Genomic DNA, 19,142 nt, shown 5'->3' on the forward strand with positions numbered 1-19,142 from the left:
AGTTCTAACTGTTGCTTCCTGACCTGCATACAGATTTCTCAGGAGGCAGGTCAGGTGGTCTGGTATTCCCATCTCTTTAAGAATTTTCCACAGTTTGTTGTGATCCACACAGTCAAAGGCTTTCACATAGTCCATAAAATAGAAGTAGATATTTTTCTGGAACTCTCTTGCTTTTTTGATGATCCAGCGGATATTGGCATTGATCTCTGGCTCCTCTGCCTTTTCTAAAACCAGCTGGAACATCTGGAAGTTCTCGGTTCACATACTGTTGAAGCCTGGCTTGGAGAATTTTGAGCATTACTTTGCTAGAGTGTGAGATGAGTGCAATTGTGTGGTAGTTTGAGCATTCTTTGGCATCGCCTTTCTTTGGGATTGGAATGAAAACTGACCTTTTCCAGTCCTGTGACCACTGCTGAGTTTTCCAAATTTGCTGGCATATCAAGTGCAGTACTTTCACAGCATCATCTTTTAGGATTTGAAATAGCTCAACTGGAATTCCATCACCTCCACTAGCTTTGTAGTGATGCTTCCTAAGGCCCACCTGACTTCGCATTCCAGGATGTCTGGCTCTAGGTGAGCTGATCACACCATCGTGATTAACTGGGTCATGAAGATCTTTTTTGTACAGTTCTTCTGTGTATTCTTGCCACCTCTTCTTAAAATCTTCTGCTTCTGTCAGGTCCATACCATTTCTGTCCTTTATTGAGCCCGTCTTTGCGTGAAATGTTCCCTTGGTATCTCTAATTTTCTTGAAGAGATCTCTAGTCTTTCCCATCTATTATTTTCCTTTATTTCTTTGCACTGATCATTGAGGAAGGCTTTCTTATCTCTCCTTGCTATTCTTTGGAACTGTACATTTAAATGGGTATATCTTTCCTTTTCTCCTTTGCTTTTGGCTTCTCTTCTTTTCACAGCTATTTGTCAGGCCTCCTCAGACAGCCATTTTGCTTTTTTGCATTTCTTTTTCTTGGGGATGGTCTTACTCCCCATGTAATTCTATCTTTATTTTTCTGCAGAACCTCCATACTGTACTCCATAGTTGCTGCACCAATTCATATTTCCACCCACAGCGTAGGAGGGTTCCCTGGTGTTCAGTGCTAATAATGATTCAGTAAATATTCTCATTTTAAAAAGAAAGAAACAGAGTCACTTCAAGCTATTTTCCATCTCAGGGCTTTTTCAGCTTGTGCTTCCTCTTCTTGGAGTGTTATTTCTCCTTCGTATAAGTGGTGTTTTCTCACCTTTAAGGTCTAAGCTTAAATGTCATCTTCTCAAAGACCTTTCTTGACCCTTAGTCTAATCTCCCCACCCCAACTCTGCTGCAAGTCACTCTGTAACATTTCTTGGTTTGAATTTCTCCTCCACACTTTTCATGACCTGAAGTCCTTATCTGCAGACTTCTTTTCTGACTTATCTATCTTCCCAACTAGATGTCAATTCCAATATGCAGTGACCTTTTTGGTCATTTTCATTGGATTAGCACCCAAATGGATGAAAAGAAAATGAAATAATCAAAATTGTCATATTTACAGAAACAAAAGAATAGGTAGACCTTTTGAACAGTTTGAGGGAGTATTCACAATTCTGTTATAGTAGAATTATCGTTACAGTGTGCAATTTTTAGATTAGATCTGCAATTTTTCATCTAAAACATGTGCTGCTTGTAAGCTGTGTTTGTCAATGTCACAACTTTGGGAAACGAGGTAGGTAAAGTTAGCTAAGGGGCTCTTTTCCAGATTCCACAGCCCTGGAAGCAAAAAGGACATTCCTGTTACTGTTGTATCAGGATGTTTTAGCTTCAAGGTATTTAAATCATGACTCTAATTGGATCAAAGCTTGAGTCTCATGAGAGGATTAGATCAGGATAAGTTGTTTCAGCAGCTCAAAATGCTTCAAGAACTCAAATTCTTTCCACCTCTCTGCTCTACCATCATTGGCTGGACCATGTCTGAGGAAAAAGAGAGAATGCTTCCTTTCTCTTACTTGACTTGCCCCAGCAGTCTTCCTCCAGGGTCTCACAGGCTGTTTTGGGGGTATATGCCCACTGTTGAACCAGTTACTGGAGAGGGAAGGAGATTATGCAGAACAGTCAGCACCTTCCCAGGAGGTGTTTGGGCTGCTTAGGGGAGCGGAAGGCATCTGAACAAAACTTGAGATTCCTTTGGGAAGGGAGGAGGGGGACATTTCATTTATTGTATATTTCATTCATTGTTCCTTTGTTTGGAAGAAGTAGATAATGGTGTTGCTAAAACTTTTCCCCCTAAGTTTTGTACTGTTTGGCTTGATGGAAACAGACTGATTCAAGGTTCTAGAGGCAGATGCAGACTGGAGACCCAGGCAATTACCAGCCTTTGGATTAAGTCCAAGCTTGTGCTCACGAGCCCAAGGAGGAGCTCCTGTGTTGGCGTAGCTGCTGCTGCTGAGCAAGAGGGAAAGAGGAGGAGGGGACTCAGGTTCCTCTTTCAGTTGCTTTAGGCCCTGGCCTTCTCTCTTAGAGAAGTGCAAACTATTTTGGAGAGCCCATCTTATTTCCACATGCTTTTTTTTTTTTTTTCTTTTACGTGACCCTGTCCTTCTTCCCCAAAGGCTCAGGAAAAGGTTTGGGGATACTTTGAGAAGCTAGAGTGGAAGGATGAGAGTGGAGGGAATGGAGTAACCATCCCATTTCGTGTTCACCACTGCCACAACCTCTGTTTATCCTGCTCAAAGTAAATTTGCCTTTTATAGAGTTCTGCTTCTGGGACTTTTTTATGTCCCATGATGATGACAGTATTTACAGGATAGACAAAATAATACAAATGATGAAATGTTTAAAACTCCATAGACCCTATGTTATTACCTACAGTTATTTAACTTGTAAGTGTGGTTGAAGTGAAGGTCAAGCCAGGAAATGTCATGAAGCAGAGGAACTTTGATGTTTGTTTGGTGATACATTCTGAATACTTTTTAATATTGTACTCATATTTTGGTAGATTTTAAAATTGAGGGAGGCCATCTTTGCTTTCTTTGTTTCTTTAACCTTGATAGACCTATATGACCTAGTAAACAAGCTGCCAGTTTGGGATTTTTCCTTCTCATCTTGTATCTCATCGCTGACCTAATTCTGCCCATTCTTCTTACCACGGCCACTAACTCAGTTTTGGCCCTCATCACAGTACAGACACATCCTTTTGTTTTTTTAACTTTTACCCAATTACTTTGCAAGTGCCTCGTGGATAAAGATCAGCTTTTACCTGTCTTTGCTGTCTCCAGAAAGCCAACATAAGCCATACAGAAAGGGGAGGAAAATCAATGTCTGTTCATTTCTTATTGATGTTTTCTCTTCTTCTTTTGATTTTAGAATCTGAACTGAAGGTATTTTGCTCTAAAAACATACTGAGCATCCTTGGTTTCTCCTGCATCATCGCTGTGATAGCATTGCTCGCTCTGGGGCTGACCCAGAACAAAGCACTGCCAGAAAATGTTAAGGTAACTCAAACCCCTGAGTATGTGTGTGTGTATGTGTGTGTACATGTGTTTGAGGGTCCCTGGATGGGGCAGAGGGAAAGGGGAGTTATGGTAAATCAGAGCAGTAGGAGTTGAGGTTCTGGAAGCCCAGGAGCAAATCAGTCTCCATTGAACTAGGTGAGTAAAATGGCAGTGGATGCTTATTCTGGAGGAGAGAATGCCTTAGATCAGTTAGGGGTGGAAAGATAATTGTCTTTATGATTGTTCAGCAAACTGATTAAATCAGTATTCTAACAGAGACAAATGCTTTATTCACCACATCCAGATCCGTGATATACTGTGTTGGTTTCCATAATGCTAGTACTATCTCTGCTTCCTACTCATTGTTCCCTTGTGGAAACAATGAACTCTTTGTTTACTGAACATTGCATTCTTTGTTCTTACTCTATTATTATCACTATCACCAAAATAATAAACTTTACTAGACAGCTCTGTACAAAGCACTTTGGAAGTCAAAGATTGTGGAGAAGACTTGTTCCTCATCTCTAAACTATTAAAAAGAAATCAATTTAAAGATCAATTTTTAAAAAGCCCCTGGAGACCACATACATGTATTGAATATAGTAATTTGAAATGAATTCATGGATGTATAGATTTCTTGTGAAATTTCCACATTTGAAGAGCTAGTGTGTGTGTGTGTGTGTGTGTGTGTGTGTGTGTGTGTGATTAAAAATAATTAGGGTCATTAACTCCGCTGTGATTTATTTCTGCTTCCTTTCAAATTCATCAAAGTTCAATTTCAAAGACATGAATACCTCACTAATACCTTGTAATATGTTTATTATTTAATCCATTAATTTAAAAGCATATAGTAAGTTTAAGTTTTTATTGTAAATACATCGATTTTCAACTTTCATTTGAATTATAGTTAATAAATCTTCAAGGGCCCAGAGACCAGTGTGCTAATGAACACATATATATGTGTGGGCAGTGACATATCCATGGAAGCCCTGAAATACATATGCAAAAGTATATATATATATATATATATATTTGCATTTGAATATACTAGACTTTGAGCCTGGAAAGATGGGTGCATATGCCAGGCCTCTGAAACTATTGCCACTTACTCAAATCATTTCCTCTATAGCAGAGGCCTGGATGTTACACTGGCATCCGTTTGCCACACACATTCAGCCCAGTGGGCTGTGCACAGCAGTCCCTTTGTCAGCACTGAAAGCTGATACTATCTCTCTGTCAATGGTCTCTTGACTTTAAATATTCAGTGATGCTGGCTCTCTTGGCTTAACTTCACTCACAGTTGAAGCCTCATGACATCTTGGTTTTGCTATTTGTTTACCAGCTCCAAAAGTGTGTGATTGCCTTCTTGATTTGACCTTTTCGTACATTCATTATTGCATCATTGGTGAGGGAGATGGCTTAGGAGGCCAAATCCATGACAAGCTTAGGCTCTGTGTGCTCAGTGAACACTTGTGGTCACGGATGACTTTTCATCATTCATGATGGTCTTCAAGACTGTTGTGATTCTGTGTTCTTGTGTTGGCCTGGAAAAATGGAAGAAGGTCTTTGTCATCTAAAGTGAATCTTTATAGTAGTATGATTGGCCCGATCCCACTAGGACCCGCTGAAGAGCTGTGGAGAAAGCACTTCTGAATTACTGCCCTAGGGCTTTATCCCTGGGTTCTCATCCCTGTTGGTCAAGGGTTGCCCCAGAGGTTAGCTCCTTGGCACTTCCAGGTTTGCGCATATGTCAGAGGGGCTGTGTGGGGCTACAAGGTGGTAGGAGAGAAGACCCTGTGAAGACATAGAGAGATAAGATACAGGTTGAGCTAGAAAAATGTTGGTCAAAAAACATGAAGTGGCCACCAAAGTTATCTGAAGCATCACTGTTCTGATACCCTTTTGTAGGAGAGAGAGTCGTTTGTACACATAGTTTCAGAACAATAGAGACATGTGAATATGGAGGTAGGTGTAGTGCTACAGCTGCCCAGAGGAAGGAGTCACCAACTGTGCCTAGTCATATGAAGACTTCACGGAGGAGGTGGCCTTGGGGCCAAGTAAAGGAGAACACTAAGGAGTTTGACAGGTGAGCTAGGACATTTTCTGGACAAAGACCATACCATTTGTTGCAGAGTGGCAGCTTAAAATAAACAGATGATCCTGGGGAATCACCACCAGTTCATCATGGCTAGAATATTGAACACAGGGCAGGAAGGAACGGTGGGAGAGGAGACTTCAATCTGAGTATGCCTAGCTCAGGGATGGGTATCTCATTCGCTGTAGCAGTGCTCAGGATTGGCTCCATATTAAAAGCTCCTGGGGAGCTTTTTAAAAATACTAATTTCTGGACTCTACCCTGGGCCAATTAAATCATAATCTTTGGGGGTGAAGCCCAGGCATTGGTATATTTTAAAACCTTCCCAGGTGATTTTAATGAGCAGTCATGCTTGTCAACCACTGCTTAGAAGATTTCAAACAGGGTGTGTGCATGTGTGCTCAGTCGTGTCTGACTCTTTGCAACCGACGAACTGTAGCCTTGCAGGCTCCTCTGCCCATGGGATTCTCCAGGAAGAATATTGGAGTGGGTTGCCATGCCCTCCTCTAGGAAATCTTCCCAAACCAGGGATAGAACTCTCATCTCTTGTGTCTCCTGTGTTGGCGGACAGATTTTTTACCACTGAGCTACCTGGGAAGCAAACAGGGGCGCAGATTGTGTTTCTGAGATTCCTCTTGGCTGGAGAGCAGATTAGAAGAGGAGAGACCAGATAGGATATTCCTTACATTGTGTAGACAAGGCAGATTAGGCTGGAACTAAGGCATTGCCATGGAGTTAAGGTATTAAGGAGATACCTTGAGAGACACTGAGGTCCACCAGATCTTAGTGATTAGATTCCTTTCAGTTCAGTTCAGTCATTCAGTCATGTTCGACTCTTTGCGACCCCATGGGCTGCAGCATGCCAGGCTTCCCTGTCCATCACCAACTCCTGGAGCTTGCTAAAACTCATATCCATCAAGTCGGTGATGCCATCCAACCATCTCATCTTCTGTCTTCCCCTTCTCCTCCTGCCTTCAATCTTTCCCAGCATCAGGGCCTTTTCTAGTGAGTCAGTTCTTTGCATTAGGTGGCCAAAGTATTGGAGTTTCAGCTTCAACATCAGTCCTTCCAATGAATATTCAGGGCTGATTTCCTTTAGGATGGACTGGTTGGAACTCCTTGCTGTCCAAGGGACTCTAAAGAATCTTCCCAAACACCACAGTTCAAAAGCATCAATTCTTCAGCACTCAGCTTTTTTTACATCCACACATGACTACTGGAAAAACCATAGCTTTAACTAGACAGACCTTTGTTGGCAAAGTAATGTCTCTGCTTTTTAATATGCTGTCTAGGTTGGTCACAACTTTTCTTCTTCATAGCAAGCGTCTTTTAATTTCATGGCTGCAATCACCATCTGCAGTGATTTTGGAGCCCCCCGAAATAAAGTCTATCACTATTCCCACTGTTTCCCCATCTATTTGACATGAAATGATGGGACCAGATGCCATGATCTTAGTTCTTTGAATGTTGAGCTTTAAGCCATCATTTTCACTTTCCTCTTTCATTTTCATCAGGAGGCTCTTCGATTCTTCTTTGCTTTCTGCCATAAGGGTGGTGTCATCTGCGTATCTGAGGCTATTGATATTTCTCCTGGCAAGCAATCTTGATTCCAGCTTGTGCTTCATCCAAGCATGATGTACTCTGCATATAAGTTAAATAAGCAGGGTGACAATAAGTAGCCTTGACATACTCCTTTCCAAATTTATTTATTTATAATTATTTATTTATCATTAGACTCCTTAGAGGACCTTTTAAGGTAAAGATGGAACACCTTGGATGTCATGTTGAGAACAATCTTTCCACACTTCTGTTTAAAGAGGGTGGTGGCCACATGCTTCTGAATGCAAAGGCTTTCGGCTGTCTCTCTACACATTTCCTGACTCTTCATCCCTGTCTTATTGCAGGGTCATTAATTCTGTCTGCTTGGAGTGCAACACAGCAGAGGCCATGGATTTACACCACCTGGGTTTAAACCTCAGCTCTGTTCTTATAAAGATAGGACATAACTTCTCTGAGCCTCAGTTTCTCCATTTGTAAGACAGAGCTGATCACTGATATCTTGTAGATTACTGTGGGAATTGAGTAGGATAAAGTAAACGCAGGGTGAAGTTCAGAACAAGATGCTGGCCCACCACACACCCTTGTCATTGGTAACTTATGTGTTATCATTATCATCTTTGCAGCCTGTCTGCCTGGTGACAAATCGCCACTTATCTTTTTCCCTGCCTCTTCCCATCTGACTCACCCTCTTCTAGCCCAGTTCAGGGCAGCCCTCCACTTCCAAAGATCCAGTCTTGTCATCTTCCTGCCTGATCCAGTTTGGGTTCAGCCTGGTTGGAAAGTGGTTGCCTCATGCCTGACCGTATCTCACAAAACACAAGAACTCTTTTTTGTACTGATGGGCTTACTTGCCCAGCCACCCAGGTTGTAAGCATTCTGAGGCAAGGACTGGGTTTCATTCGTCTTTGCATATATCAATATTTTCTTACTCTTTCACTTCATTCATTCATTTAATAAATGGTCGTTGACCATCTACTCTGCGTTAGGCCCTAGGAATATAGCAGTGAGCAAAACTGGCTAGGTCCTGATCCTCATGAAGCTATAGTCTAGTGAAAGACACAACCATTAACCGAACTGTCAACAGAATAAATGTTAAATTACGGCCAGCACAGCATCTGACTGGGGTGGTTGCCTCACAGAAGTTTGCTGACTGAGTAGAGTGGGCTCAGTGCTTGGATGTGAAGAGGATGTGAAGAAGGACAGCAGAATTTGTCAGTGTGGGAGGCAGGCCTCTGCCTCAGGATGCCCTCTGGGTCCTGGCTCCCCATCCTCATTCCCAGAGCCTACATAATTCAGACCTCCAATGTGTAGGGCCCAGGAATCCACACACGTAACAGGCATCCTGGGCTGTTCTCATGACATTAAAGTCTGGGAACTGCTGCTGGGTAAATATGCAGTGACCACGTTAAAACAAACAAACTTGGACCTTAATATACTGAAGAATCATTAGCTGTACCTAAAGGTCCCCTGGGAAAGTGTTTTTGTCCTGTGGACCTGGAGGGGAGGTAGCTTTGAGGTCCGTTTGGCTCACCACTTCCTCAATCGCTAGCTTGTCACCGAACACTGGCAGCTAGCAACCTGTCAGGATATTGCTACAGCTCAAGCATTGCACATTCCAGCACACACAGAACCCCACAGGTTTCTCTCCAAGGCACCAAACTGACCCTGTCCCAAACCACATGCCTTCATTAAAAGTTGCCACTTCCCCTGGAATGCTAGCTTAAGGGCCAGACAGCTTTGATTTCAACCCCAGACCTGCCATTTGCTAGCTTTGAGACTTCTGGCAAGCAAATTCTCTCTACACATCAGTTTTCTTATATGTAACATGGTGATGATAGCTACTTGGTGGAAGATGGTTGTAAGGATTAAATGGAATAGGACTACCAATTCACTTATCAGAGTGCCCAGTGCATCAGAAGCTCGCAGTGGAGACCAGCTGTCCACACTGCTTTGGGAATGAGTTTGAGGAAAGGCCCTCAGCTCTTGGTGTGATGTGGTCACTGAGCTGGTGCTCCCAAGATTTCCAACTGCTGCTAACCTGTGCCGGGCATCTGCTTTTGTCACTGCGAACTGAAGTGCTATTTTTGGGACAGTGCTTGCTATTTTAGCTTTTTTTAATGGAGAATTTGGAAGAATTTGCATCAATTTTCAACCTCAAATACTCTTGGAAAATATCTATAGTATTTTCACTCCACTGGATTTAAAAACAAAATAACAAAAACAAAGCAACAACACCTGGAGATGAGAGGTGGTGATGGCTATACAATAGTATGAATGTATGTAATGCCACACTGTACACTTAAAAATAGTTAAAATGGTCAATTGTAGGTTCTGTGTATTTTACCACAATTAAAAAATAAAAATAATAGACAACAAAACTGCAGTTTGTATTAAAGGTCTAGTAACTCCAGCTAAAGAAAAAAGAAAAGAAGAAAATGGTCCCTAATTGTTTCCAGGTGCTGCCAGCATCACTGTAGCTAATGGAGACCTGATTTGTTTATAGAGCACTAGAGTCATTCAGGACAAGCTCTGTTTATTCTAAAGGGCTCACAGAAACAGAGGGATGAGGTTGCTGAAGTTACCGTTAAAGCTACAGGGCTTTTAAGAAAGATTCTGAAGGACCAATATGTGTGAAGAAACCAAAAAAGTTAATGCACACTGTAGCGCATGTCACCTGACTTCTGGGGTTTTTGTTGTGGGAGAGGGATGGAACTCAGCCCCATGGTATTACTTTATATTAGACTGTGAATATTCACGTCTTTCAGGACTGGAAGGAGTTTGGGGATCATATAGTTCTAACTCCCCTCATTCGTTCATGTGACTCAGCAATTGTCTGTTGAATTCCATTTTTGTACTTAACACATAATAGGATCTACCATGGTAGATACTGGATATACCATAGTAAGCAACACAGACCTGCCCTAACATGGCTTAGAATCTAATAGGGAAGACAGATATTAATCAACTAGTCACGTAAATATGTAATTACACATTGTTGTAAGTACTGTCTTTAGAGGAAAAACAGAGGCACTCCGAGGCATGGATTAAGAGGGTAGATTTGAATCTGAGAAGGTCAAATAGGGTTGGGTCTCAGGTGAAGGGCTCTCGAGGCCAAGGCTCTGGAACAGAAATCTCATGGCCAGTGGGGAACAGAGAGTAGAATAGTGTGAGGGCAGTTGTTTTCTGAGCAAGGAGAGGGTTGAACATCCCAGTTCTGCTGAGTCAAGGGTAGAAGCGCGTCATCTGATGTTCCAATTTTCTCTTTCTTTTCACATTGAAGGAGACTTACTCAGAAGCTGGGCTTATGACATTTGCAGAGGTAGAATTACTTCCATCCTAAGACAGGATCTTCCCCACCTCCACATGGCCTCTAGTCCCCCTGAGCTCAGGCTTGGTTGCTACCGCATCTCCGGATCTTCACCAAGGCTCCAACATTCGTGTCTCATGAACCAACACCCTCTTTCTAGACCACTTCTTCAACTCACTCAACATAGCTCTTCAAGACCAATTATGATTGACAAAGTCATGTGCATGACCAAAAACTAGCTTAAGATAAAGATTTACACAGTCTGATCACAACTATATAAAAATTACCATGAATTGAAAAAGATCAGAAGGAAATAAAGGAACAGTGATGTCTAGTTGGTGAAATCGTAAATGTCTTTTTTCCTTTTCTCTCAATTTTCTAGATGCTATTTAATAAACTTGTAGTACTTTTAAAAAATGAAGTAATATTGAAAATAACATTAAGAGGATGTCAGATCTCTAGCTCACTACTCAAATCTTTGATTTTTCTTTGATGTGAATGACATACAGGCTTTTAGAAATGTCTTAAATATGAGCTACAGAGAAACACTAGGCAGAGTGATAACATGGCAAGCATTTCACAAAGCATTTCAATAGGGTGGAGATTGCATTTAAAACATAATTCTGTTGTCACCGAGTCTGGGGGATGCCAGTTTTTGTTTTTTTTTTTAATATTTTTGTTTTTTGGGATGCCAGCTTAAACAAGATTAAGCGGGTTTCTCCACTGTCAGACTTCTCTGAAGCAGTCACTACATAGTGGGTTCATGAGCCCAGGACAGGGAGCAAGCATTCCCCAAACTTCTGGGAAGCTTTTTTCACCCAGGTCCTTGCAGGCTTAGTGCTTTGGAAAATGCTGGTGTGAGGAAAGAGAATAAAAGCTAGTGGCTCCTGGGGTTATAGATTGGTCAGGTGAGGCATAACTATTTAAGTACCCATTCAAGTCAAACTGCTCTGGAAATGAACTGTGAACCTTCATTTCAGTTAGGTGAAATGAACTTCTAACTCTATAATGAGCCAGCGATGAACAGCAATTGAATATGCTTTTAGTGTTGCAACAATGAAAGGCAAACACCCCAAATGTTCAAATTTAAGAATTTTCAGACAATCAAGCTTTACCTATCCATAAAACAGCAAGCAATGCCAATTTTTTGTGTGTGTGTGCAATCCATTTTGGAAGACAAAAAACATTTAGTACAAGAAAACAGTTTAGTTGCTATATATATAAGGTGAAATGTATATGTCTATTCCTGTGTTAAAGTCGCTCTACCCGCCTTTCTCAAGCACTTGTCAAATGAAATGTGGTGAAAGTTTTCATTTCTCAACCACCTCACTGTGTAAGGCCTTGGTGAAACGGGCTGATAGGAGCAAGCCTGGTCCCTCTGTTCTACTGGAAGAGTAACTTTCATGTCAACAGAGTAGACAGAATAGAACATCCTGATTTCAGAGTAAGGCTGCTTGCACTGCTGCCTTGCTCGCTTTTATCATGTACTTCTGTGGTTAGAACATTGTCTAGCAGGAAGAACTCAGGGACCCTGCTAGGGAAAAGCAGGGTTTTCTGCCATGTAAGCCCTGAAGCTCTTTCTCCATGCTGGAAGGTTTCCCACGGGTTCAAAGGCCCCAGACCTCAGTTAGATTCCTCTCTGTCCACAGCGGTCATCAGGTCAGGCGGTTCTTGGTTTGATCTCACTGCAGGCCTAGTTGCAGAGGAGTCTGTGCCATTTCCTTCTTCACCGTGCCCAAAACCAGCACGCAGGCCCTTTTCTTTATAAGGGTGTAATGCTGGTCACCATAGGGAAGTCCCACTGTGCAAAAGGGGGCAGAGAACACTGTGGAGGTTACGGAAGGTCAGGGAGGACAGCAGGAGAGTGGCACTCCCTGGTGGCAAAATGGAAGAAAACTTGACACCTCAGTAAGCTTGACATTTAGCTCTCTGCAGGGAGGTCAGTTAATCCTAATTCTTCTTTTCTCCCTGGAGGCTCTTAGGTTCTTCCCAGGTGATAAGACAATATGAGGCGATAGACGTAAAACAACTGCTGACTTGAGCAGTGTCAAGTGGCAGACCACACTGTGAGGTCTGCAGCTCAGATGGGCAGCAAAGTGTGACTCAAGTGAGTGGCTGGCTCACACTTGAGAAGCACCTCCTTGGTTTCTCATCCTGTTACTTTCCTTTCCCTTCCATTTACTTTGCTTCATGTTTCTCTCTAGGATAGGGGTGACAAATAAAAGGTACCCGAGCCACCATACTCTCCTCACAAGCCTGTGGCAGACATTGATAACCATGTCATTTATTTTCCTGATTAAACCCAGGGATGTCACCAAAGATGAGTATTAATTGCTCAAAATGGGCATTGGGCAGTCTGCTTGTGTGCTAAGTTGTTTCAGTCTTGTCCAACTCTTTGTTACCCCATGGACTGTAGCCCACCAGCCTCCCCTGTCCATGATATTCTCCAGGCAAGAATACTGGAGTGGGTTGCCATGCCCTCCTCCAGGGGATCTTCCCAACCCAGGCATTGAATCCACATCTCATATCTCCTGCATTGGCAGGTGGGTTCTTTACCACTAGCACCACGTGGGAAGCCCACTGGACAGTCTACTCCTGGGTAAATACCTGAAATAAATGGGTGCTTAAGCCCACAAAATGTTTTTCACATTTGGAAACCACTCCAATGTCCAACAGTGGAATGGATAAACATACAGTACATGCATATAATGAAGCACTCCACAGAAACGACAAGGGACAGACTATGGATACTCACAACCTGAATGCACCTTAGAGACTTGTAGAATGGAAGAAGTGAGACATCAGGGAGGCATACTGTCTGAGCCCATTTACTGCAGTTCAGAACCAGGCAGAACTCCTCCACGGTGACAGAAGTCAAGACTGGCTGCCAGTGGGGGAAGCCGACTGAGAGGGGCACCAAAAACAACCTGGGGACTAGAAAATGTTGTGTACCTAAATCAAATCCCTTACGATTATACAGTGGAAGTGACAAATAGATTTAAGGGACTACATCTGATAGACAGAGTGCCTGATGAACTATGCACAGAGGTTTGTGACACTGTACAGGAGACAGGGATCTAGACCATCCCCAGGAAAAAGAAATGCAAAAAAGCAAAATGGCTGTCTGAGGAGGCCTGACGAATAGCTGTGAAAAGAAGAGAAGCCAAAAGCAAAGGAGAAAAGGAAAGATATACCCATTTGAATGCAGAGTTCCAAAGAATAGCAAGGAGCGATAAGAAAGCCTTCCTCAGCGATCAATGCAAAGACATAGAGGAAAACAATAGAATGGGAAAGACTAGAGATCTCTTCAAGAAATTAGAGATACCAAGGTAACATTTCATGCAAAGATAAAGGACAGAAATGGTATGGACCTGACAGAAGCAGAAGATATTAAGAAGAGGTGGCAAAAGAAGAATCATACAAAAAAGATCTTCACATCCCAGTTAATCACAATGGTGTGATCACTCACCTAGCGCCAGACATCCTGGAATGCGAAGTCAAGTGGGCCTTAGGAAGCATCACTATGAACAAAGCTAGTGGAGGTGATGGAATTCCAGTTGAGCTATTTCAAATCCTAAAAGATGATGCTGTGGAAGTGCTACACTCAATATGCCAGCAAAGTTGGAAAACTCAGCAGTGGCCATAGGACTGGAAAAGGTCAGTTTTCATCCCAATCCCAAAGAAAGGAAACGCTGAAGAATGCTCAAACTACCACACAATTGCACTCATCTCACATGCTAGTAAAGTAATGCTCAAAATTCTCCAAGCCAGGCTTCAGCAATACGTGAACTGTGAACTTCCAGATGTTCAAGCTGGTTTTAGAAAAGGCAGAGGAACCAGAGATCAAATTGCCAACATCCACTGGATCATTGAAAAAGCAAGAGAGTTCCAGAAAAACATTTATTTCTGCTTTATGGACTATGCCAAAGCCTTTGACTGTGTGGATCACAATAAACTGTGGAAAATTCTGAAGAAGATGGGACTACCAGACCACCTGACCTGCCTCTCGAGAAACCTGTATGCAGGTCAGGAAGCAACAGTTAGAACTGGACATGGAACAACAGACTGGTTCCAAATAGGAAAAGGAGTACATCAAGGCTGTATATTGTCACCCTGCTTATTTAACTTATATGCAGAGTACATCATGAGAAATGCTGGACTGGAAGAAGCACAAGCTGAACTCAAGATTGCTGGGGGAAATATCAATAACCTCAGATATGCAGATGACACCACCCTTATGGCAGAAAGTGAAGAGGAACTAAAGAGCCTCTTGATGAAAGTGAAAGAGGAGAGTGAAAAAGTTGGCTTAAAACTCAACATTCAGAAAACTAAGATCACAGCATCTGGTCCCATCACTTCATGGCAAATAAATGGGGAAACAGGGGAAACAGTGAGAGACTTTATTTTCTTGGGCTTCAAAATCACTGCAGATGATGATTGCAGCCATGAAATTAAAAGACGCTTACTCCTTGGAAGGAAAGTTATGACCAACCTAGACAGCATGTTAAAAAGCAGAGGCATTACTTTGCCAACAAAGGTCCATCTAGTCGCGGCTATGGTTTTTCCAGTGGTCATGTATGGATGTGAGAGTTGGACTGTGAAGAAAGCTGAGTGCCAAAGAACTGATGCTTTTGAACTGCGGTGTTGGAGAAGATTCTTGAGAGTCCCTGGGATTGCAAGGAGCTCCAACCAGTCCATCCTAAAGGAGATCAGTCCTGGGTGTTCATTGGAAGGTCTGATGTTGAAGCTGAAACTCCAAAACTTTGGCCACCTGATGGGAAGAGCTGGCTCATTTGAAAAGACCCTGATGGTGGGAGAGATTAAGGGCAGGAGGAGAAGGGGACAACAGAGGATGAGATGGTTGGATGGCATCACTGACTCAATGGACATGAGTTTGGGTGGGCTCTGGAAGTTGGTGTTGGACAGGGAGGCCTGGCATGCTGCAGTTCACGGAGTTGCAAACAGACACGACTGAGCGACTGAACTGACCTTCATCTTGGTGGTGATTTATATGGATGTGCATATGTGCAAAAATTCATCAGGACACTTTGCTATAGTCATCCCTCTTTAGAAGTCCTTTCAATGGGGCACCAATTGGAAAACTATTGTCCAGACCTTGCTCCTCTGTTCCTCTGTGTTAGAAACACAAGGACTTTGTTAGGTCTAACTCTGATCCAAATCCAGGCTCCGTCACCTAATCACTTTGTATCTTGAGGAAATTACTTAACATCTTTGTACTTTCATTTCTCATCTGTATATTGGGGATGAAAACAGTACATACTTTATAGCACTGAAGGTTAAGTCAGATAATTCTTATAGAATACTCCTCACAACACTTGCTGGCGCATTTCCCATCCTCGTGAAATATGAAGTGGCAATTTTCTGTTCTGGCCACCTCACTCTTTCTCTTATTGTCTTCTTACCCTTCCTCCTCCACCCTCTTCCTTTGCTTTATTTATTCTTCCCTCCATGCCTTCTATGCTTAAGAGCCAAAATCATGAAATCAAAGTACAAATCTTTTAAAATTTATTGAATACAATTTATAGTTATATTTGTAATAAAAAAAAACTGGTACACTTAATATTTTCAATCTCTCTTCCAGACCTCATACATACCAGACCAATCAAATCACAAATCTGGGGGTCAGACACTGGAAGCAGTAGTCTTTGAAACTCTTCAGATGATTCTAACATGATTCCAGGCTTGGGAACTGCTGGATTAATTGCTTTCTATTCCCTTTCTATTGTCTCAGCTAGTTCAGTATATTGATCACCTGAGAAGCTTCCAATGGCAGGCCCCTCCTTGGGTAAAGCCTGGATATTGCTAACGTGCAGCCCACGCTGAGAGCCATAGTTCTAGAGGGACTGGTGTGTTGGTAGATCTTGTGATCAGCACAACTCCAGGCACTCACTCCCTCAGCACCCAACCCACCCTCACCATGAGTTGAAATACTTTCTCCTCCTGTTTCTGAAAGCCCGTCTTTGTATCCTTTCTGTTGCAAGCTGAATGTGGAGAAGGACGATGTAATGCTAACAAGTTCTCGGTTTGTTTTGCCCTCAGTTTGGGATTGTGCTGGATGCGGGCTCCTCTCACACGAGTTTGTACATCTATAGATGGCCGGCAGAAAAGGAGAATGACACGGGGGTGGTGACTCAGATAGAAGAATGCAAGCTAAAAGGTAAGACGGAGAAAAAGGGGCCGGGAGACAGTGGGCACGAGAGAACGAGAGGCATGTGACAAGTGAAACACACGAGGAAAAGGGACGTCAAGTGAGAACGTAGTGGACCTGCTATTGTTGCTATTTTAGAAATAATTTATTATTGTTATAAAATAGTATTGGAATCAGTCCTTAATGATAAAGCCCTTGAAAAATAAACTTTAGAATAATTGGGTAATAGCTCCCGTCAACAGGACACTTCTGTGTGCTATGCACCAAGTACTGAAAATGCGTTATTTCATCCTCACAATCTCCCTATAAGGAATGTATTCCTGTTGTTTTTTTGTTTTTTGTTTGTTTTTTTTTTTAAAGGGCACTGAGGTTTCAAGAAGTTATGCCACTTGTTTATGGTTACTTGAGCTAGTAAGTGATGGAACTGGAGCTCAAACTGAGATCTCCAATTTAACTAAACCCTTATCGGTCATCTCATTAGCAAATATCTCCTCCTATTCAGTAGCCTGTCTTTTCGTTTGGTTGGTGGTTTCCTTTGCTGGGCAAAGATATGCACAACTTTAAACCCACATGTTAGATAGTGGTTCTCAAATTTGAGCCTGCATCAGAACCACAGGTGCCTGCTCTCACCCCAGAGTTTCTGGGTCAGTAGGTCTGAGACAAGGTCTGAGAGTTTGCATTTCTAACAAGCTCCCAGGGGATGCTGATGCTGCTGGTCCAGAGAACTGCTGCTTTCAATCTTTGTCCTATAATTTGAGACTTGGAAGAAATTTCTAAAAGCCTTTAGCTTCTGTATAAGCAGGCAAATCATAGACCTTTAGGGCTGCAAAAAAGATCCTGTGGATCACTGAAATCTTGTTTTACAGAAAAGGAAGCAAAAAATCTGAAAGTCTAGTGACTTGCAAGTAGGAACAGATCTAGGACAAGAATCTCGCCTCCATGGTTGATTCACGTCAATGTATGGCAAAAACCACTACAATATTGTAAAGTAATTGGCCTCCAACTAATAAAAATAAATGGAAAAAAAAAGTGGGGAAAAAAAAAAAGAATCTCACCTCCTAGTTACAACTCCAGGTTTCCTGCTACTCTGAGTCACTGCATTGCATGCTGAGTTTTTTTCCTAGTCAGTTTTCTTTTAAGGTCACAAAACAAGACAGTTGTTGACAACAGCTCCTTCTGCTCCCTCCCATCCAACACTCCAGCATGCACCGAATGTTACCACATGGCACTGTCATCTTCGGACTTCTCTCTTGGCCTTTGGAGCCAGGGACCTACTGTTTAGTTTTAGTCGGACAGGTTACCTATGCCCCAGGAGGTAATTGACTTTTCATAGTTTGTCAGGAAAGCTGTAAAGAGGAGGTGTTTCTAAGACAGCGAGTCATGGTACCCAGTGCCTAATGTCCTCAGTTTGGTCCCATAAATTCTGAGATAGTATTTCAAACATTTCTTAAAACCCGAATCCCTCATTTTATTGACTTCTATTTAATTATTCACTGCCTTCCATTTCTTGAAGTAGTGTTGCTGTGTTAACCTAGCAGCTATCTATGGAGATTTATTCCATGCATATTTGGCCTAATAAATGCAGCAATTTTCCCTTCTCAAAAGAGAGAAAGGGAGAGAGTTCTCTAATCAAATACTTAAACAGAAAGGTTGAGTTGGGAGCCACTAGTAACTGAAGGCCAGACTTTTTGGAATCAAAACAGTTAGCTGATAACTTGGAGCTGATTTTTCTTATTACAGTGAAGTGGACAGGCTGTTTAAAATTTGGTGAATGATACTGGTGAATGATATGGATAAGATAGGGGCCTCCCAGGTGCTAGGTGGTAAAGAATCCCTCTGCCAGTGCAGGAGATGCAGGTTCAATTCCTGGGTTGGGAAGATCCCCTGGAGAAGGAAATGGCAACCCACTCCAGTATTCTTGCCTGAGAATCCCATGGACAGAGGAGCCTGGCGGGCTACAGTCCATGGGTCACAAAGAGTCAGATACCACTTAGCAACTAAACAATAGCAGCAGATGGATAAGATCTGGATACTTACTGTAAAGCAAATCCTTACTATAAAGCATTGAAAATGTAGATTTTTAACTTAAAGTGAGCCAAAATTGTTGTGCTAACTTCAAAAAATTTAAGGAATCTTGGCTCTAATCCTCTCTGTAGCAACAGTTTAAAAGGCTCTAAAACTGGATAAACAGTTTTGCTAGGCAGTCAGGATCTCGAGAATGGGAAAATTGCTGAGGAATCATGGATACTATTCCTGTTTTTTTCTAACAAAGGAAGAAATTTTGCTTCAGAAATGTTAAGGGACAGGCCACAATTTCATAGCCAGTTAGTAGCCGTTCCTATCTTTTCAGTAAAAGCCCATGTGCCTGGTGAATATTTTAATTTTTATTCTAAATGTTACCTTTCATCTTTCTGGTCTTCTAGGAATTAGTGTTTCTAACCACAATTTTGTGGAAGAAACATCATAAAGCAGCTATATATAGAGTAGTTATCTATAATATCCCCATTAAAATCTGAGAGCCTGTTTTTAGGAAGGTTATGTCA

The 19,142-nt window shown here is 42.1% G+C and overlaps 1 protein-coding gene across 3 annotated transcripts in view; it reads left to right on the forward strand.

The window, feature by feature from the left end:
- The window catches only part of ENTPD1 (ectonucleoside triphosphate diphosphohydrolase 1), a 97,603-nt gene that overhangs the window by 57,113 nt on the left and 21,348 nt on the right, over window positions 1-19,142 (forward strand). For 2 of the 3 annotated variants that reach the window (XM_043926285.1, XM_043926286.1), the window contains exons 2-3: window positions 3,341-3,468; window positions 16,491-16,608. In XM_043926285.1, the coding sequence (XP_043782220.1) occupies window positions 3,341-3,468; window positions 16,491-16,608 (246 nt within the window). The remainder of the gene's footprint in view (window positions 1-3,340; window positions 3,469-16,490; window positions 16,609-19,142) is intronic. The other variant, XM_043926287.1, reaches the window with a different exon arrangement.

This window comes from Cervus elaphus, chromosome 15 (genome assembly GCF_910594005.1).
Source record: "Cervus elaphus chromosome 15, mCerEla1.1, whole genome shotgun sequence".
NCBI classification, from domain to species: domain Eukaryota; kingdom Metazoa; phylum Chordata; class Mammalia; order Artiodactyla; family Cervidae; genus Cervus; species Cervus elaphus.